The following is a 22,860-nucleotide window of genomic DNA, read 5'->3' as shown; positions in this document are numbered from 1 at the left end:
GACGCCGACTTGAACGAACGAAGAAATAGTTGAGGTTTGAAATGCGATTGATTGATGAATTCTTGATGGTTTTGACTCGTTTCTGAAATGATAGATTGGTATGAAGTTTGATATATGTATTTTGATTATATCTCGCAGATTTGAAGAGTTCAGAACCTCAATAAACGAAGGTATAATGACGACATCGCGAAGTAGGGACTTTGAAACTCAAGAATGATTATCTTTGAGTTGGCCCGTAAAAATCACATACTTGTTTATGTTTTGATTTGATTGTGGTGTTGTCGATCCATCTCAGGTAGTGGATCTTTAAATTTGAGTTGATATGATGTTATATCGAATTGAATCTAAGCCAAGGTTGCGGTTAACCTTATTTGCGAGTCGTTTACGAATTCGTTAGATGGATATCCATGTCAAGATCATTTATGAATCTTGATGGCTTCGAAGTTATATGAATCAATTCGTATTTAAAGCGTTTGAGTACTCTATTTGTTGAGTCGAATTTTAAATAGAGTTAATATGATTTATTTAACGCTTTCGATATGTTGGTTATACTGAGATTTGTATCTCACCGGAGTTTATCCGGCTGTTGTCTTGTTTTGTATGTGTGCATGACAACAGAGAGGGCAGGAGCTGATCATCGACGTCATTGACAGCTGGGAGAGAGTCTAGCACGTGAGGACTCGGGTTGTAGATGATGTTTTGAATGTGAGAAGCAAGGAACTTTAGAACTTGTTGGTTTTGGAATACATGTATAAAACTTGAGATAGTTTGTGTCGTTATCGTTATCGTTTCGTTAGCGACTTGGTTGATGTAATAAAATGCATGTATACTTTCTTGAGACTTTCTTTAGATGTATAAGTTTGTGTTTACATCAAAGGAAACAAGTTTTGGAGCTGTCAATTGCCAGGTTTTGGAGCTGTCAAGTGTGGGCAAGAATCTGCCCAGGGTCGTGCTCGAGCTGCAGAAAACAGCAGCCCGAGCGCAGCCCAGGGCAGGAAGTTCTGCCTCGAAATGGGCAGGGCGCGCCCGAGCGGCGCTTTTCAGCCGCTCGAGCGCAGCCTATTAAAAAAAAAAAATTTGTTTGTTACAGCTTCGGATGCTTGGTGATTGCTTATTCATTAATTGCCCTTAAGATTTGAGATTAGCAACCCGAGGCCCCACAACAGGTGGTATCAGAGCGTAAAGTTTCTCGGACTAAGAATAGATGAGTGGGGTAGATCGAGTCTTTTATTCTGATTTAAGTATTCTTGAAGCATGTTTATTATCTGACTTGATTTACAGCTTTAAGAATTGCATGCTATCCGTTATCTGATATTATTTGAAGCATGTAATAATACGACTGAATCAGATTCAATCTTTTGAGAAGGCATTGAGGAACTGAAACAGAAATGTGTTATGATATGATGAACTGTACACTAATGTGTTTGATTATCAGATATGCCTCCCCGACCAGCACCGAGAGTTAGGCAGACATTGGCTACGAATCAGCCTGAACAGACAAATGCTGCACAGGTCCCAGTGACAGTGTCTGAACATGGACAGGGTAGTACGTCTACTGATGAGTTTAGTGATGCGAATCCGATGGAGAAACTTTTGAAACGATTCCAGTCATTCAAACTACCGAAGTTGCAAGGAACAGAGAATGCTATAGAGTGTGAGAACTGGCTGGAAGATATTGAGCAGTTATTTGAGTCCATTGATTATACAGATGATCGTCGTGTGAAACTGATAATTCATCAATTGCATGGCCTTGCCAAGAGTTGGTGGATAGCGACGAAGAGAGCACTGGAAAACCAAGGTACTGTTATTACCTGGTCTGTATTTTGAACTGCTTTCTATCAGCGTTTCTTTCCTGTGTCTTATTGCAAGGACAAAGGAGCAGAATTTGCAAGTTTGCAACAGGGACAGTTGAATATTGAAAAATATGTCGCTAAATTCACTAGCTGTTGAAGTTTGCACCACATATCGCTGTTAGTGACGAAGCTCAAGCCGATCAATTTATCAATAGCTTGAATCCTGATGTGTTTACACTGGTGAATTCGGGAAGACCGAATACCTTTGCTGATGCTCTGAATCGAGCAAAGGGTGCAGAAGCAGGGATACTAAAACAACGAGGAGCACAGTTTGTGCCACAGCCAGTGAGACAACCACAGGGACAACAACAAATTCCACAGCCACCTCGATTTGAAGCTGGAGGTAGTAGCAGTGGAAAGAAAAATTTCTTCAAGGGTAAGAGCAAACAGTTCAAGAGATCAGATGGTGGTAGCTCTTCTAGTTCTAGTGGATCCCGACAGTCTAGAGCTGGACAGAAGTCTAATGTATATTACACCAAATGTGGAGGTCGCCATACTGATGAACAATGCCGAGGTGTGTTTGGAAGCTGCCACATTTGCAACAAGATGGGACACTTTGCAAGAGTGTGTCCACAACAAGGATCTGAGGGTGCACAGGGTACTGGAGCATCGAGACCGGTGGGTCAATCTACATCTTCTGTTCACTCTTTTCAACCACAGCCTGCAGCACCGAGTAGAGGAGGAGGCCAGACGGTGAATCAACCTCCAAGGCAACAAGCAAGGGTGTTTGCATTGACTGAGGAGCAAGCACAAGCGGCACCAGATGATGTGATTGCAGGTAACTGTTCTCTTTATGGTTATCCTGCTTATGTATTATTTGATACTGGTGTGTCGCATACTTTTATATCTGAGCAGTTTGTTGCATTGCATTCATTACCTGTTGAGCCCTTAGCTACTGTTGTATCTATTTCATCACCTCTGGGTCGAGGTATTGTATCATTGAAGTCTGTACGAAATTGTATATTACAGTGTGAGGGGCATGAGATTGAGCTTGATTGTATTGTACTCGGTTTGTCTGATTTTGATTGCATAATCGGTATTGATATGCTAACCAAGTACAGAGCTACAGTAGACTGTTTTCCGAAGATTGTGAAGTTCAGACCTGATATGACTGATGAATGGAAATTTTATGGTAAGGGATCACGAGCTAGAATTCCTTTGATATCTGTTCTTTCTATGACTGACTTGTTACAGAAAGGGGCAGAAGGATTCCTTATTTATGCAGTCGATATACTGAAGACTAGTCCGAAATTGACTGATATACCGGTGGTGAGCGAGTTTGCAGATGTATTCCCTGATGAGATTCCAGGATTGCCACCATACAGAGAGGTAGATTTCAGTATTGAATTGATGCCAGGTACACAACCGATATCAAAAACACCGTACCGAATGGCACCGATTGAATTGAAAGAGCTGAAAGACCAACTCGAAGATTTGTTGGCCAAGGGTTATATCAGACCGAGCGTCTCTCCTTGGGGTGCTCCGGTATTGTTTGCTAGAAAGAAGGACGGATCGATGAGACTATGTATTGACTACCGGCAATTGAACAAAGCAACGGTAAAGAATCGCTATCCTTTACCTCGTATCGATGATTTATTTGATCAATTGCAGGGATCGTCAGTATATTCGAAGATTGATTTGCGATCCGGATATCATCAACTGAGGGTTAGAGACGAAGATATTCCTAAGACTGCATTTAGAACCAGGTATGGTCATTATGAATTCATAGTCATGCCTTTTGGTCTAACGAATGCACCAGCAGTTTTTATGGGATTGATGAATAGGGTATTTCAAAGATATCTAGATGATTTCGTGATCATATTTATCGATGATATCTTGATTTATTCTAAGAATATGTGTGAACATGCTGATCATCTCCGAATTGTATTGAGAACGTTACGGGAAGAAAAATTATATGCCAAGTTATCCAAATGTGAGTTTTGGTTGCAACGAGTCGTGTTTCTTGGCCATATAATTTCAGGAGATGGTATATCAGTGGATCCAAGCAAAGTAGAAGCTGTGATCAGTTGGCAAAGACCGACGTCTGTGCCAGAAATTCGAAGTTTTATGGGCTTAGCTGGTTATTATCGTCGATTCATTCGAGATTTTTCATCTATAGCGAAGCCTATTACACATCTTACACAGAAGAATGCACCATTTGTTTGGTCTGAGGCATGTGAAAGGAGTTTTGTTGAACTGAAGAAGAGATTGACTACTGCGCCAGTGTTGACAATCCCTACAGGTACTGGTGATTTTGTTGTTTATTGTGAAGCTTCTCACCAGGGTTTGGGATTTATTTTAATTCAGAAAGGACATGTTGTTGCTTATGCTTCTCGACAACTGAAACCACATGAGGTTAGGTATCCGATTCATGATCTTGAATTGGCTGCTATCGTTTTTGCATTGAAGATCTGGAGACATTATTTATACGGCGAGAAGTTTGAAATCTTTTCTGATCATAAAAGTCTGAAGTATTTATTTTCACAGTCTGAATTGAATATGAAACAACGACGATGGCTTGATTTACTGAAGGATTTTGATTGTGAAATCAAATACTATCCGGGAAAATCTAACGCAGCAGCAGATGCCCTGAGTAGAAAAGTATGTGCTCTATCTTTATCTACTATAGGTGTATCTAATTTGATTGAGAATTGTTGTGTTTCTGGATATATATTTGAGACAGATAGAAGGCCTATGAGAGTTTATGCAATCAGTGCTGAGCCAGAGTTGTTGATTCGTATCAAAGAAGCACAGAAAGCTGATCAGAATGTACAGAAATCGATTGAAATGATCAGATCAGGACATCAGTCTGAGTACAAGCTTAGTGACGATGATATCTTGTATGTGAATAACCGAATAGTTGTTCCCAATATTGCAGACTTGAGACAGAATATTCTGAAAGAAGCCCATTGTAGTCGCTTTAGTGTTCACCCTGGAGGCAGAAAGATGTACAACGACTTGAAGAGTCAGTACTGGTGGAAGCAAATGAAGTCTGATGTGACTGAATTTGTATCCAAATGTTTGAATTGCCAACAGGTGAAGGCTGAAAGAAAGAAACCGGGTGGCTTATTACAGAGTTTATCAATTCCTGAATGGAAATGAGATAACATTTCCATGGACTTTGTAACGAAGTTGCCACGATCATCTCGAGGATGCGATGCTGTTTGGGTGATCATTGACAGATTGACGAAATCTGCGTGCTTTATTCCTTATCGAATGACTTATCGTCATGATCAAATGGCGGATCTTTATATTCGAGAAGTGGTAAGACTTCATGGTGTGCCAAAGTCGATTGTATCTGACCGAGATCCGAGGTTTACTTCGCACTTTTGGCATAGCCTACAGGAAGCTCTAGGTACGCGTTTACATTTGAGTACTGCTTACCATCCTCAAACCGACGGTCAATCTGAACGAACTATTCAGACGCTTGAGGATATGCTTAGAGCTGTAGTACTTGATTTTGGTGTTACATGGAAAAATTCTATACCACTCGTGGAATTTTCTTATAACAACAGTTATCAGACGAGTATAGAGATGGCACCATTCGAAGCGTTATATGGAAAGAAGTGTCGATCACCTTTGTATTGGGATGATGTTTTTGAGGTACCTGAGTTAGGGCCAGATATGATCAGACAGATGACTGAAAAGGTGAAACTGATACAGCAGAGAATGAGAACAGCACAGCACAGACAGACTAGATATGCGAATGTACGACGACGGCCGTTATCTTTTGATCAGGGAGATAGAGTGTTTCTGAAGATTTCACCGTTCAGAGGCACCGTTCGATTTGGTAAACGAGAGAAATTATCTCCGAGGTATATTGGGCCGTATGAGATTCTCGAAAAGATAGGCAATCTAGCTTATCGACTCTCTCTTCCTATGTCTTTATCTGGAATACATGATGTCTTTCATGTATCGATGTTGAGGAAGTACATATCTGATGCATCTCATGTGATTCACTCCGATGAAGCTGAATTGGATGACACTCTTAGTTATTTCGAGCAACCTATTCAGATTCTTGATAGAAAGACAAAGCAACTCCGAACGAAGACCATTCCATTGGTAAAGATTCAATGGAGTCGACACGGAGTTGAAGAAGCAACTTGGGAAGTCGAAGAAGATATGAAGCAACGATTTCCTTATCTATTTCACTGATGTGAGTTCTTATTCAGTTTTCAGTTATTCTTTATTCTTATGAGCATACGGACTGCATATCTATACTGTTTATGAATTCGAGGACGAACTCATGTCTTAGTGGGGGAAAAATGTAAGGCCCGGGATTAATTAGAGATTAATCCGAATTTATTTAATTTTAATTCGAGTATATTTAATTTGGGAATATTTGGAGTTTTGATTTAAATTCTAATATTCTTAAATTATTTAGGATTGAAATTGAATTAAAATAAGGGTCGAGGACCAAATTGCAATTATTGAAGAATCTAGGGACTAAATTGCAATATCTATTGAAATTTATCAGATTTGTTTTGTTGATTCATCATGTACACGTGCATGATATTGAGAATTCAGAAGTTTTTGAAGCAGAGCCCGTCTTTCTTCCTCTTTTCTTTAGAAAGTTTGATTTTCGAATTGCCATAACTTTTGTTCCGGTTGTCCAATTTCGATTCCAAAAAGTGTTCTGGAATCCTTACAACGAGGGCTTCGATCTTGTGTAAGTTTTATGTTATGTTTTATGGCTTTCGAAATTGATATTTGGCAAAGATCAGATTCTAAAATTTTGGAATTGTGCTTGGTGTTCTATCGTTTGAATATGCAACACCGAAATTGATGAGCTTATGTTATTGTGTCCAAATATGATCTCCAGCTTATGATTGTAGATTATAGCTATTTCAATGAAGATTTGAATGAGTTATATCAGCTGGTTTGTGAAATATATCTATAAGTTTGAATGATATTGAAAAGAGAAATGATTTCAAAGTCGGGATTACGTCGGTTATCGAATTGAAATCGTTACGTCGTTTAATCGATTTTTGGAACTGTTTTGATAGCCGAATTCTGAGTTGAAGTTGTTATTGAGATGTTATCAATGTTATAGTATTTTTCTTATTCAGTTTCAGTTGAGTTTGAAGGCTTAACGACACAAGACGCCGACTTGAACGAACGAAGAAATAGTTGAGGTTTGAAATGCGATTGATTGATGAATTCTTGATGGTTTTGACTCGTTTCTGAAATGATAGATTGGTATGAAGTTTGATATATGTATTTTGATTATATCTCGCAGATTTGAAGAGTTCAGAACCTCAATAAACGAAGGTATAATGACGACATCGCGAAGTAGGGACTTTGAAACTCAAGAATGATTATCTTTGATTTGGCCCGTAAAAATCACATATTTGTTTATGTTTTGATTTGATTGTGGTGTTGTCGATCCATCTCAGGTAGTGGATCTTTAAATTTGAGTTGATATGATGTTATATCGAATTGAATCTAAGCCAAGTTTGCGGTTAACCTTATTTGCGAGTCGTTTACGAATTCGTTAGATGGATATCCATGTCAAGATCATTTGTGAATCTTGATGGCTTCGAAGTTATATGAATCAATTCGTATTTAAAGCGTTTGAGTACTCTATTTGTTGAGTCGAATTTTAAATAGAGTTAATATGATTTATTTAACGCTTTCGATATGTTGGTTATACCGAGATTTGTATCTCACCGGAGTTTATCCGGCTGTTGTCTTGTTTTGTATGTGTGCATGACAACAGAGAGGGCAGGAGCTGATCATCGACGTCATTGACAGCTGGGAGAGAGTCTAGCACGTGAGGACTCGGGTTGTAGATGATGTTTTGAATGTGAGAAGCAAGGAACTTTAGAACTTTTTGGTTTTGGAATACATGTATAAAACTTGAGATAGTTTGTGTCGTTATCGTTATCGTTTCGTTAACGACTTGGTTGATGTAATAAAATGCATGTATACTTGCTTCAGACTTTCTTTAGATGTATAAGTTTGTGTTTACATCAAAGGAAACAAGTTTTGGAGCTGTCAATTGCCAGGTTTTGGAGCTGTCAAGTGTGGGCAAGAATCTGCCCAGGGCCGTGCTCGAGCTGCAGAAAACAGCAGCCCGAGCGCAGCCCGGGGCAAGAAGTTCTGCCTCGAAATGGGCAGGGCGCGCCCGAGCGGCGCTTTTCAGCCGCTCGAGCGCAGCCTATTAAAAAAAAAAATTTGTTTGTTACAGCTTCGGATGCTTGGTGATTGCTTATTCATTAATTGCCCTTAAGATTTGAGATTAGCAACCCGAGGCCCCACAAGTACGCTTTCATCCGGAAGGGAGTGAGAGCTGCTTTTTCTATGGTAAGGGAGCGCGACCCACGATGCCCTTGGTATCAGCTTTGAGAGCATGTCGAGCTCTAGAGTCTGGCGGGGAAAGCTACCTTATCTATGCAGTTGATTTGTCCGCTGAGAGCGTTGGGATAGAGAGTATTCCGGTCGTGGATGAATTTCCAGATGTATTTCTTGATGAGATTCCGGGTTTTCCTCCTGTTAGGGAAGTTGAGTTTGGAATAGAGTTGATGCCGGGTACTTCTCCTATTTCTCGAGCACCGTATCGTCTGGCTCCAACAGAGATGCGTGAGTTGAAGAATCAGCTACAGGATCTTTTGGACAAGGGGTACATTCGTCCTAGTGTATCTCCTTGGGGAGCTCCTTTTCTTTTTGTAAAGAAGGATGGGTCTATGCGGTTGTGCATTGACTATCGGCAGCTGAATCGAGTCACTGTGAAGAACAAGTATCCGTTTCCTCGTATTGATGACTTGTTTGATCAGCTGCAGGGCACTTCAGTTTACTCCAAGATTGACTTGAGATCTGGGTATCATCAGTTGAGAGTCCGTGATCAGGACATAGCCAAGACTGCATTCCGTACTCGCTATGGGCATTACGAGTTTCTAGTGATGCCATTTGGTTTGACTAATGCGTCGGTTATATTCATGGACCTGATGAACCATGTATTCAGGGAGTATTTGGACAAGTTTGTCGTGGTCTTCATTGACGACATTTTGGTGTATTCACGTAATACGGAAGAGCATGTTTCTCACTTGCGGTTGGTACTGCAGACTCTTCGAGATGAGCAGTTATACGCCAAGCTAAGCAAGTGCGAGTTCTGGATGGATCGAGTGGTCTTTCTTGGCCATATCATATCCAGGGAGGGGATTTCTGTTGATCCAAGCAAGATTGAGGCGGTGCTTAATTGGTCGCGTCCGACGACGGTTGCTGAGATCCGTAGTTTTCTGGGTCTAGCAGGGTATCGTCGCTTCATTCTGAACTTCTCTCAGCTAGCTCGACCTTTGACGCAGCTTACCCGCAAGGGTGTGGATTTCGAGTGGTCCTCCGAGTGTGAGGAGAATTTTTGTGAGCTTCGACGGCGGTTGACTTCTGCGCCGGTGTTGGCATTACCGTCCGGATCTGGAGGGTATGTGGTGTACACTGATGCTTCTCTTCAGGGGTTAGGATGTGTCCTGACTCAGAATGGGCATGTGATCGCATACGCTTCTAGACAGCTGAAGCTTCACGAGGACAACTACCCAGTCCATGATTTGGAATTGACAGCCATTGTGTTCGCTTTGAAGATCTGGCGTCATTATCTGTATGGCAAAAAATTTGAGATCTTCACCGACCATAAGAGTCTCAAGTATTTGTTCACTCAGGCGGAATTGAACATGAGGCAAAGACGTTGGATGGACTTGCTTAAGGACTATGATTGCGAGATTAAGTACCATCCGGGGGCTACTAATCTCACTGCTGATGCATTGAGTCGCAAGGTGCGACTATCCGCACTTCAGACTTGTTCGATGTCTAGTGCGATCGGTGACTGTTGTACTTCAGGATATACCTTCAAGCATAAGAAAGGTATGCAGAGTATCCAGAGGTTTGCGATATTATCTGAGCCAGCTTTGTATTCGCGGATTCGAGATGCTCAGATGTCTGATTCAAAAACCCAGCGTTTAGCTCGTCTAGCTAACGAGGGTAGCTCGTCTGGATTTCACTATCAGTCAGATGGCTTTCTGTGTTTGTCTGGTAGGCTTGTGATTCCGCAGAATGAAGAGTTGCGAGAGGAGATTTTGTCTCAGGCGCATCGCACTAAGTTGAGTATTCATCCTGGGAGCAACAAGATGTACAAGGATCTACGTACTCGTTTCTGGTGGAAAGGAATGAAACGCAGTGTTTATCAGTTTGTTTCGAGATGTTTGGTATTTCAACAGGTCAAGGCAGAGCACCGACGACCTGGAGGATTGCTTCACAATCTGCCTATTCCTGAATGGAAATGAGAGTTTATCACAATGGACTTTGTGACCCATTTGCCGGTATCCCCGAGGAACTGTGATGCTATCTGGGTTGTGGTGGACCGACTCACCAAGTCAGCGCATTTCATTGCCTATAGCCGGGAGTACAATGTGGATCGTATGGCTCGGTTGTACATTCAGGAGATCGTTCGACTTCATGGAGTGCCTATGAGCATTGTCAGCGATCGAGACCCCAGGTTTACTTCTAGATTCTGGGAGAGTGTTCAGCGTGCGATGGGTACTACTCTCAGTTTGAGTACTGCCTATCATCCGGAGACTGATGGTCAGTCAGAGCGCACTATCCGTACTTTGGAGGATATGCTTAGAGCGTGCGTCATGGATTTTGGTTCAGCCTGGCAGGATCATTTGCCATTGATCGAGTTCGCGTACAACAACATCTATCATACTAGTATTGGAATGACACCTTTTGAGGCGTTGTACGGACGACGTTGTCGTACTCCACTCTTCTGGGAAGAAGTGGGGGAGAGACAGGCTGAGGGACCAGAGTTTATCCAGCAGGCGGTAGACATTGTTGATCAGATCAAGAAACGGATTAAGACTGCACAGGATCGTCAGGCCAGCTATGCTAACACCAAGCGTAGGCCTTTGCAGTTCAATGTCGGGGATAAAGTGTTTCTGAGAGTGTCACCTTTTCGCAAAATTCTCAGATTTGGCCTTAAGGGCAAGTTGTCTCCCAGATTTATCGGTCCGTTTGAGATTTTGGAGAGCATTGGCGATTTGGCTTATCGACTAGCTTTGCCACCGCATCTTTCCAGTATTCACAACGTGTTCCACGTATCTCTGTTGCGATGGTATATGGCGGATGAGTCTCATATTCTGCAGCGGTCTGAGGTTCAGGTGAGCAAGGATTTGACCTATGTTGAGAAACCTATTCGTATCCTGGATTATAAGGATAAGGTTTTGCGGAACAAAGTCATTCCTCTGGTTTTAGTTCAGTGGCAGCGCCGAGGCACTGAGGAAGCTACTTGGGAGCTTGAGGACAGGATGCATGAAGACCATCCTGAGTTGTTTTGATTTCATTCTTATAGTTGTATTCAGTTGCAAACTCTGTAAAAGCTTGATTTGAATAAAGAATGTTTAGATCTCTGTATTACATTCAGTACTTAAGATCTGTTTTCGAGGATGAAACATCTTAAATGGGGGAGAATGTAGTAGCCCGTAACCAAAATCAGTAATTAAGAAATTAATCATAATTACTTGGGAAGAGTTCGAAAGCTCCGAAGGTGAGTTCGGAAGCTCCGAACAGGATCGGAAGCTCCGATGCAGGATCGGAAGCTCCGATGGTATTACGTCAGGCATGACGTGTGGCAGGATCGGAAGCTCCGATCACCCCTATCCGAAGTAAACAAGTGATATTTTGACACGTGGCAGATCAGGATCTTCGGAAGCTCCGATGGCAGGGTCGGACGTTCCGATCGAGGTTCGGACGTTCCGATAGAGGATCGGAGGCTCCGATCGTTGTCTATAAATAGAAGGCCGAGAATTCATTTTCAATTGCCAATTCCGGATTTCCTCTCTACTCTAGTCGTATTCGAGTTGTTCTAGCCTTTCTAGGTTTGACCCGGGAGTCGTCGAGGCGTTCGATAGTCATAGCGGAGTTGTGCCCAAGTTCTGAAGGCATCGACATCAAAGGGCTAATGACGGACGAAGGTATAGCTTTTGCTTCCTATAAATATTTAGGAGTATGCAATAGCTTAGTTAAGGCTTTTAGAGCACTAAATGATAGTAGTATCATTTGGCAGTGTAGAGCAGACTATAGGCGTGGACCTAGAGTTGGTAGAGCTTGCACTGATTTGAGGTACGAAAGTACTGTTCGAGATATCCTGACTGAGTATGCATGTATTATGTGACTGCATGGTTTATATGTCATTGATTTATGCTGCATTCATTTGCATACTGAGCTATCTCCTTCGAGATGTCTATTAGTAGGGTTGTACCCTATCCTGTTAGTGGATGGACTTCCATGGCTTTGGGTCCGGTAAATCCACTGGTATTATGGTATGGGAGCCACCTCCTGAAGCGACGGCACATCGTGCTACATACCAGGGCCCGGTCTGTCTCTGTTATCTGATCTTTGACCTCGAGTTATAGGGAGTTCACTTTGCATGCATATATACTCATACTCTCGTACTGAGCGTTTTATGCTCATGTCTCGTACTCTGTGTTTCTGGACACCCTATTCCATGGAGCAGGTTTGCGATTGGATGAGGCGGGTGGATCCAAGAGGGGCTAGACAGTTGTTGGCCAGCTGGAGCTTCGCCTAGGTTTTATTCTGTTGTTTTTTGGATTGTTACAGTTGTTCGATCTGGTTGTATAATCTATTTTGGATATTTACAGATTCCTTGCCTTGGGATTGTAATTTTAGAAATGTTTCCGCAGTTTATTCTGATATATGTTTATTAAGTTAAATGCATGCTTAAGTTCTGTTTAGTAGGTGATCCAAGTAAGGGTCACTACAATTAGTATTATCATTATTTTTTACATTTATAAATGATCGTGATTTGTGTGATAGTATTATTATTTTAAGTTATTATTATTATTATTATTATTTTTAATAAAATATAGATTTATATTGGTTAAGCTAATAAGGAAATATTTTATAAATATGAAAGGAATGGGAGTGAGAATTGCCATTCTCATCCAAAATGGATGGAATCGCTATTTTCATGAACAAGGAAATAATCATTTCGTCCACAGGGGTATATGCGAGTTGGTAAGACCTGAGGTGACGTGTGAAGAAATTCTTCAGTGTTGCGGGTTCGATCATCGTGTGGAGCATATTCTCTGTTGAAATATTGTGGGGGTATGCAGTATGCTCTGGGGGTTGGCCATGTTGCTAGACCTGCCGCTCGTGCACATCCCTCGATTTAACTTTCTCATGAGCCAATGAACCTCTGACTCATATGGGATAGGGTCCCCTTCGGGGTCAACCCTTTTTGAAAGAAATAATCATTTCAATGAGAATAAAAACTTTCATTCCAAAGGCAAACCAAACATTGGTGTAAGGAATGAGATGAGAATGTTCATTATATTCCTATCTCATTCCCATCTACCAAACATGTTCTAATTGTATGAATTTTTCTAAAATATTTTCTTCTTGAATATCATTAAAAAAAAATTCGGATTGATAATGAGAGTATTCGACCATATATAAGTAACCCCAAAATTCCATACTTTTAGACACATGTAATAAATAAAAAATACTAAATATCCAAGCCATAGAATTTTCAGTTCTGTTGCAGAGTAGTTATTAGATCGAATAAATATTTTAACTCAAATTTTAGTAGGAAATACAACAAATATTAGTGAATTTTATTATAAAAAATATAAAAAAATTTAGCTGTAAAGAAATTTGATTGCAACTTAAATCAAAATTTTAAATTAATGACGATGTCTTGTATAAGACATTGGCTATTAATAAAAAAAATTTCTCTATCCAATCTATTAATATATATATTTATATTCAAACATTTCTCAAATTAATAATAAAATCGACAGAGACTTAATTGCAAGGTCAGTTAATTTACAACAAAGCCTATTTGGGCCCATTACCTCGTAAGAGCCTATATCACGGACTCGATCGAATCAACTATATGGATCAAGTATAGTATAGGGCCGCTTTAATGCTTTTTATATAAAAAGTTTACATTCTGATGTACCAAGACATATTTTTAAGAGGGGTTAATTTTTCTAAGAAGGGTTATTTTTTTTAAAAAAAATAATTTATCATTAATTTTTTTAAAATATAAGTATATTATTATGTTGTTATTCCTATTAAATAGATAATCATTAAAAAATTTCACCACCCCGTTTATCTTGGAAATAATTCATTTGCTTCCTATGTTGTAATTCTATTCTATTCTATTATATAACTATATATGATCTAACAAATTAATGATGTTACAATACCTACTTTCGGACTTAATCGCTCAGGGCCATTTTTCACGGGTCGTGGCTTTGCAATACCTATATGGAAATTGGTGGACAGCTCAAAATGATAATGAGTTCGACTTTTTTTTATTTATTGATGTACATACATACATACATACATATATATATATATATATATTAATTATCATATCAATATTGTTTTGGTTAAATTTATCATCGAGTTTGTCCAATACGATTTACTGACCTGATTTGTAAGATATTATGTCCAAAGTTTACATAATGCTAATGTACACGAGCAGCGGTTGCGAGTTTTCAGCAACAAAAAATATAAATTTATTATATATTATACGAGTATCCAACGCATACACATTGCGTCCTATGATAAATATCAACCGTTAGATGTATGCGAAGACCGTGTCTGTATAGATATGATATAACTTACCTAAAAAAATTTGTATTATTTGTTTGGTTGATTGTAAACTTGAGAGATTAAGGGGTTGAAGAAAGAAAAACAAAAGAAAAAAAAATAACAATCTTCACCAATACACTATTTTAAAGATTAGAATACTCGAGCAGATCGAATAACCATTTTGGTATGCCAATTGCCACCTATCTCACAATTTTCTTTTCAACTTTGCCCTCAAAATTATATATAAATTGAGATTTCATTTTATGTAATTATTGCTTTTAACACATCTCACGAATATTTATCGACATTTATTTGAACTAAATTCTAGATATTTAATAATTAATTTTTAATATATTTAATCATCATTTAAATATAAAAATATAGTTATAACCAGTATTTGCAAATTAAAAATATATTTAAGCAACAAATAATATCTTTATATTACATTATACACACAAGTTTATATATTTAGGTAGTGTTTGGGACAACTTTTGGAAAGTAATTCTCAGTTTTTTCTTTATAAAATTTCATAAAATTTCAAAATTTTGTAAAAAAATGACTGAAAAGTGCTTTTTAAAAACTATTTCAAACACTATATAAGATATTATAGCAATGTTATTATAGGAATGTTATATACACAAAAAGATATCATAGGAATGATTTTTTTAAAAGGGAAATATTATATGAATTTCATACTAATTAAATGTAATGAGCAAAACAAGATTTTTTTAAAAGGGAAATATTATATAAATTTCATACTAATTAAATGTAATGAGCAAAACAAGATTTTATATAATATTACAATTTCTCCATTCGCTCACAATTCCTTGTGCATCCAAGTCTTCATGCAATCCGATTGCAGATAATTGAAATTGAAATGAAGAAAGATAAAGGAGTGGTAATCGCAGACCCTAGCTGGGAGAATCATCGGCGAGAGGAAGGAGGAGACTCGGAGCATCGGAAAGAAAAAGAACCGTCTGAAGTTCTACCATTCTCCACTCGCAATGCGTCGTCCAAATACGATTTTGTGAAGGTTTGGGTTTTTAATCGGATGTGTATTTCCGGAATTTCTGAGTTTTTAGTTGGATTTATTTATTTATCGATGTAATTTTAGGTTAAGGTGTGGTTGGGTGATAATGCCGATCACTATTACGTGCTCTCTCGATTTTTGCTCAGCAGAATGTTGACGGTTACTAAGGTACGGTATCGTCGTCAAAATTCCTTCTTCATGCGTTTCCTTTCTGGGTTTTGATATTGTGTGTGTGTGTGTGTGTGTTTTTTTTTTTTTTTCTTCCTAAGTTTAGTTTTGCTGATGGTTGTCACTGGTTTTTTTTTTTTTTTTGGGTCCTGATTACAGATTCCTAATCATGTGGCCATTAAAATTGCTCTCGAACTGAAAAAGCTTCTCATAGACAACAGCCTTCTTGACGTGTATGTGCGTGCAGTTGTCATTTTATTTGATCTTCTTGCTTATAGTTATGAGGAATGTTTGCTGGTAACTTCTGTTTCATTTATTTTGCAGCTCACAGTCGGACCTGGAAGCTAATTTATTTAAGGTACTTTGTTTTTTCTTCTTCCTTTTTCTTTTCGGTTTTGTTTTTTGACTTTTTATATGTGAATGGAAATTTTGTGAAATGGATCAAAGACCTTTATATCAGGGCAACAGCCATTTACTCCCTGTAGTGAAGTGTGTTTCAATATTTTGCATTAGTTCGGTTGTTGAAGGTGTGCAACTGGCTTAGGAACAAGTGTAAGCCACTGTTGACCAGTGACCCGTGTTAAGAATTCTATGTTAGCCTGATTGATGTGTTTACTAAGACTTCAAACATTCAACAGTAACAGGTTAGAGTGGGCTTGTGCTCTATTGCCACCCTAGTCCTAAAATCTCTTTATTGCGTATATAGAGAAACAGTTGTGCAATTGGATATTACTCGAGTATTTTCTCCTTCCAGAGGCGCTTTATCATTTACATCAGGCTTTTAATTTTGGTGGTTATCTTGGCAAATACCATGAGCAAAAAGGTCCCTGTTTGGTAATGGTTCCACCTTCTGTATGATGCATAATTGAAAAAGTGTACTCTTTAAGGCATATAAATATCTAGCCTGTGGTACTGCTAGGAATTATATAGCTTCACCGCAAGCCAGTTTCACTTTTTCGTAGTCTTTTTCCATTTTTCATCATCTGTATCTGTTTGATGAAGAAATTTTCCTACTTTCTTTGGGGCCTGCAGCTTATGGAGCGTCGAGGTTTTGGCCAAGAGTACATAAACAGATATAAAATGATGACAAGGCAAGTCTATGTCTGATTGTTATAGATATAATGATATAACACTCTTCTGATTCTATTTTTGAAAGGTTTAAGATCTCGGGTTACATTCTCCTGAATCGATTAGAAAAAAATGAACTTCTAAAACTTCTTTTTCATTCTCTTCTTCATTTTCTCTATCTTTAGATTTCACCATCAAAGAGTGCCACTGGTTATTCTTGTATGTGGTACCGCATGCGTTGGAAAGTCTACCATTGCTACTCAACTTGCCCAAAGACTGAACCTGCCAAATGTTTTGCAGGTGATTTCTCTTTTGTATAATTTCTTGCATCTTTTTTGGAGAGCGATTCCAGCACTTCATTATTTAAACATTTCCATCCTCGTACTGATTTAGTATATTTTCTCAATGGCACAGACAGACATGGTGTATGAGTTACTACGGACAGCAACAGAGTAGGTGACTGTTTTAAGGCACTGATTTATCTTTTTTATCACTGTGACAATTTATATATTCAAATCCGCACCTAACTGATTTTATTAATAATGTTTTGACTTGTTCTTCCTTGGATAAATGTTGACTCATTCTCGCTATCTAGGTTCTAAACCTAACAAGAGCTATTACAACTTAAGTGGCTAAGTTATTACAATTTGAAACCGCGAGTTTATGTTTGCATGCTTTATTTTATGACATACATATTCATCAATATCCATTAAATAACGATAATCCTTAGCCTTGATGAGTGAGTTCGTATATGTGTTTGTTTTATGTGCGACAGAACCTTGTTTGAAGGTTGATGGATTTGTCAGATCCCATCAGAGAAATATTGGTTGCTAGTTGCTTCCTTCCTCTCTCCCATTAAATTTATTGTCATTAGAAATCTCTCTATTCATGATATTACCAACTATTAAATTGTTGAGAGATCTTGTGCAATCTTACGTAATACTAAATCACTGATTCGTCTATATCTCAGTGCCCCATTAATGTCTTCCCCCGTATGGGCGCGAGACTTTGGCTCATCCGAGGAATTAATAACTGAATTCTGTAGAGAATGCCGGATTGTTCGTAAAGGTACTGCATGACTGTACTTACGTTATTCTCGAGAATTACAGGGATTATGATAGGTATATTATTGGTATTGCTTGTAGGTTTGGGTGGTGATTTGAAGAAAGCAATGAAGGATGGAAAGCCAATCATAATCGAGGTATGATTTTTGACAAGATAATACTGTGATGGCTTTGCTTGTTTGGTTGTTATACCCATGGTGAGTGATAGTTGAACTCCGTTGTAAAGTAAGTAGCAAAGGTCCGTTACCATAACCCGTGAAAATAAATGTGGTAGAGTTCAAGTAATACACATGATATATGGTCCAAATGTCTCTTACCAAACAAAAGAGAAGCAGTTACTGAGGTGGAAGTATTTTGACAAATTTAGAACTGAGGGTGAACAGACTAAACCCGCTCTACAGAGTCGAACACAGAGAAACTTGGTTGAGTGGCTCAAGTAATGACGGCTGGAGAAACAGGCGTTGAAGTAGAAAAGAAAGCCTTAAGCAAACATCAGTGTTAATAACTCCAGTTTTGGGTGGGAAAAATATTCGATTGTCTTGGCACATTTCTCCGTTGATCTTTAAGTTTGTTCATTATTGTTAAGAAAAATAGCATATATCAGAAAGAAATGGTAAAGGTACTCGAGAAAGATTTGCTCAGGGAAAAGCTGTCATAATCATCGTAAGAGTGACAGTAGAATCAATGTTATCGTGTTAATAGTAATTGATATAGTGTGTAAAAAAGAAAGAGTAATTACGAGAAAGAAGAAAATGTGAATATGTTCGTAGTTGAAATTTCAACCATTCTCGATAGGGCTGTCAATTTGGGCCACCCCGCCATCAAGCGGGCCGGGCCGCCAACATGGCGGGTTGGGAATACCCCAACCCAACTCAACCCGCCATGGGTTGAAGGTTGGGAGGGCCAACCCTTCAAAAAAAAAATAAAAATGAAGTTTTGTTAAAAATCATACATAAACAATTATAAATGATGTACACTTTTAAAAATTCATTAACCATACAGAAATCATTATAAATAATATAAAATTTCCAAACGGGCCACCAAAAGCACAATCCAACCCGCCTTTTTTTAGTGGCGGGACGGGTTGGCCCGACGGGCCAATCCCGAATTGACGCTCTAATTCTCAACATCATGATAATTATTAGTTGTTCCGCCTTTATTTGTTGATCACTAGGGGAAGAAGAAACATAGGTGGTGGTAATGAAAAGCATGGATGTTTATGCAGTGGAATGGAAAATATAATTTCTACAGTCATGCTGATATATTCGGTTATCTCTGACAATCGCAGGGAATACATTTGGATCCTAGCATATACTTAATGGATGATGAAAATAAATCACCGATAAAGTCTACAGCAACAGACAAAGATAAGGGTTCAGAAAAAAGTAAAAATGGAATCCCAGCTCAGAATAATCATAGCGATCCATTTGTTAATCAACTCGAAAGAAATTCCTGTCCCCAGGTCGGTAACTCAGGGGAAACAGAATCTGCCGTAGATATGGTTTCAGGTGCTCTGAAATCTGTGGATATAAGTGGTGACACTCCCAATGCTGAAGGTGAAAACTCTCATTATTTCCTGTGCTGCTGTATAATATAACTGAATCAGACTATCTTGAATATTACTTTTCTTCTTTTAAAATTTATCTTTACCAGATTAGAATTTTGCGTCTAAATTTTACCTATTTCTTTCATGTGGAACAGCAAAAGAATCTGATGCAATTGAGGCTCGTCCTAACAAAAAGGACAAGGCTGGTGCTGACCCCATAATTATCCCCATAATTCTAAAGATGGCTGAATTTGATCACAAGGTTTGTTGAAAAAATAGTTTCTTCTTTAAGTGTTGTCCTTATGAGCAAAGTGAAAAACCCAAATCCTTTTAAGTTCAAAAGGTTACCTGAATCTCCGCTTGCTCAACAAAGTCATGATCACAATGTTAGAATACCACGTGCAAATCACGTATGAGTTATGACCCAATATCTATTAATATTGCAAAACATGCAACCTGGTTTTGGGGATTCTGCCATTATTACTATTGCTCTAATTATTCCGTGTTCTCAGCATCGTACTTTTGTCGATTCTTCTCAGGCATTGCTAGAGGAGTGGATATCTACTAGGAGCATTGAAAAATATCCTATTCAGGTTTTACTGAAAATTAAAACTTTCTCTGTCATAGAGTTCGGTTCCATTTGCACACATTATGAAGATAAATAACTGTTCTTCCTGTGGATTAAGTCACTGATTGTCTTTGTAGGAAAATAAGTGAAGTTATCTTGTTTCACATGAGTCCTGAACAATATTTTTAATGGTGATGTCATGAATAGTATCCCCTTGTTGAAATGGATTCTCTTCTGATATTAAGCTCTGTAATATTGTTCAATGTATAGAGAAATTTTGAGGAACATTATGATACTATATAATATTGATGAACATCAATCTTCAGAGTTACAGGGACAGGCATAATTTTACTTTTTCCTACCGTATGTTTATCTAGGTGATAAAACATTGTTTGCTGGTTTGTATCTATCAATAGCGTAGTAAGCACTTGCAAGTTCAAAAGTTTTGTAGGTTTGTATATATATATTTTAAAAAATTTATATACTCTGCACGACAGTGTTTGATTTAGATTCCTGTTCTTGTCATCTATGTTGGTCACAAATAACAAATAAATCTTTTGACACGTGAACCTTCTCCAATCTTTTCCAGGACAAGAGTACACTAATCAGCAACTTAAAAACACTCCAGGATTATCTCTGTTCATTTGAGTCACAGGTATGTATGTTTTTATGCTACAAAAATATTCATCTTATCGAGAATGCAATACAAACTTATGTTTTTGAAGGTATTCAGGGGCCATCCTGCTGTAGAAATACCCAGGATACTCCTTCCTTTATGGTACTTTTCGAAAGTTGTGAAAGAAATTTGCAAATAATTGCTGGTCAAATAATTACCCCTTAGTTTCAAGACATAATAGATTGAAATTTGGCAAGTTATTCTGTTCTCCCACGTTAATCCTGGTAATTATATTAATCAGAAAGCAACTGCTATCGTAACCATATTGAAAAGTTTGAAAACATACATATTTTGCAAAAGCAAAGAAGAAATTCCACAGTATTGTACAACTGCAAACTCGTATCAACAGCACAAAGAAAAATGAAGAGCATGTTTTGCAAAAGTAAAATGGAATTCCAGAATATGGTCTCAATTGAGCAAGTTATTTTGTTAGACAAACCACATTGTAGGGTTTTATCTTACTTTTATGTTGCAACATCGATTTTAACTTAGATGGTGATGGTGTTTTAATATGAGCAGGGCTTAACAGTTGTTAACATATCAGCGACAACCTTCCCTCAAACACTGGATTGGTTACATAATCATCTTCTTCAGGTTATTGAAAATCTCTCTATATTTGAAGAACATTGTCGTTGCTATAGTATTTTGCCATCATATTATACTTATATTAAATGAAAACTGGGCAGAGGACTCTTATATAGGAAAGTATTGTGTTTTCAACAGAATACGTCAATACCAATCAATTGTACGACTCACGTCCCCAAATAACAACCCTGAAAAGAGTGGAAGCCCAAATTTTACTCACCTGCATATTTACAATTTGCTTGGCATGGTAACAATCATACCATTCTGAACAATATGTTTCCTTTTCTACACCAGTGTATCGAGCAAGGTATACCATCTACTTCCAGTGGGGGTGGTCAGACAGTGGAAAATTAGGTCAGTCGATTCGAGGTATTTTTTTCATGCCATCTCTTTATTATATGCAAATTTGTGGTTCCTCGTGTGGATTTGTCCTGTTAATATCTGTTACAAAATGTATAGGCAGGCCGGTGGGGTGAATTGCTTTGTGGTTAGTAGAAATTATTGGTTGCTTTTAAAACATACTCCTCTCACGAAAGTTTCAAATTCCTCTTTCTTCCCTTGTCTTGTCTGTCCAATTTCATTTAATAGAACCACTGGATTTTGAGAAACATTGAAAGGGTTGGAAAATATGATTTTATATTATTACAATAATTTCTCCTTTATCCACACGTGTGCTCATAAAACATATAAAAGAAAGCAAGCTCTAGACCAGTTAGAAAATAAATTATTTCATCCAATATAATGTGTGAATGTTTAGGGTTCTTCCTTGTGCTTTGACTTGACCAAAGTGACAGGAAGACAAATTAATGCCTGATATTTTATGTTTATGTGATAACTTCTGTGTATCAGCACAGCAATTGCCAGCATTGTAATACTGTAAATGGATCAGCAAATGAGAAATGGTGACTCTGCTCCAAGCCAGCTGAACTTGATGAGACACAAGTTTAGATCGAGGATTGAGGTCTGGGGGTTTTAATGTCGATTGCTCGATTGAATTGAAGTACTGAAGGATGGACGATTTCAATCTCTCAGTTTACCACCACCACAGCCTGTTATGACCAAGGGTGTATTACTTGTGTACTGTCACACTTGTAAAGAACGCTGTCCAATGTCCATCAAACATATTTATTGAACTAAATCTCCGGTACACTATGTTTTGCACAAGGATCTTGCCGTTGAGAGCTTTGTTGCAGTCGGGCTCTATTTATGCATTGTAAATCATATACTTGGGGTTGTAAAATATTAAAGTTCATGATGTTATCGATGTCTCAACTCTTAAATGTGTTATGTGTGCATTGTTTCTTAATTGTTTCCTTTCTGTCTTTAAATGGTCCAAGTATTTCTATATGGCTCTACAGAGTTTTCACCATTTCAGAATAATACTCTTTGTAATAGATCGATAGTATGATGGTTATCGTGTTGAAATTTGTCGAAGAAGGTGAATAACGCTTGATCTGGCAATAAAAAGATTGAGACTCTTGGTCTCGAGCTACCTGGCAATAAAAAGATTGAGACTGTTGGTCTAGAGCTACCCCATAATCCGAGTCTCCAGTGCAGTTAGTTAACTAGGTAAGAGGTACTATATGAGTAGTTTTTGTGCTTGCTTTGGCATTTATAACTCAAAACTTTATGTATTAACTTTGATCAAATTCGACCATTGAACAAGATGGTATACAAATAGGTGACGTGG

At 38.3% G+C, this 22,860-nt stretch overlaps 1 protein-coding gene across 3 annotated transcripts; it reads left to right on the top strand.

Moving 5' to 3' along the window:
* The first annotated feature begins 15,226 nt into the window (after nt 1-15,226).
* On the top strand, nt 15,227-22,455 carry LOC140863364 (uncharacterized). 3 transcript variants are annotated; one of them, XM_073266739.1, is made up of 16 exons: nt 15,227-15,498; nt 15,580-15,663; nt 15,823-15,896; nt 15,988-16,021; nt 16,696-16,754; nt 16,917-17,031; nt 17,146-17,183; nt 17,702-17,799; nt 17,877-17,932; nt 19,084-19,351; nt 19,497-19,603; nt 19,881-19,934; nt 20,499-20,564; nt 21,105-21,179; nt 21,465-21,524; nt 22,020-22,455. In XM_073266739.1, the coding sequence occupies exons 1-15, from the start codon at nt 15,343-15,345 to the stop codon at nt 21,522-21,524; spliced, it is 1,344 nt and encodes a 447-aa protein (XP_073122840.1). In that variant the 5' UTR covers nt 15,227-15,342; the 3' UTR covers nt 22,020-22,455. The 3 variants fall into 3 exon arrangements, with proteins under 3 accessions (XP_073122840.1, XP_073122839.1, XP_073122838.1); XM_073266738.1 differs by having other exon boundaries at nt 21,465-21,539; nt 22,025-22,455; XM_073266737.1 differs by having other exon boundaries at nt 21,465-21,539.
* Nucleotides 22,456-22,860: the final 405 nt, after the last annotated feature.

This window comes from Henckelia pumila, chromosome 4, assembly GCF_033568475.1.
Source record: "Henckelia pumila isolate YLH828 chromosome 4, ASM3356847v2, whole genome shotgun sequence".
Classification (NCBI taxonomy): domain Eukaryota; kingdom Viridiplantae; phylum Streptophyta; class Magnoliopsida; order Lamiales; family Gesneriaceae; genus Henckelia; species Henckelia pumila.
The sequence above is the reverse complement of the archived record's forward strand: the minus strand, read 5'-3'. Positions and strand labels throughout refer to the sequence as shown.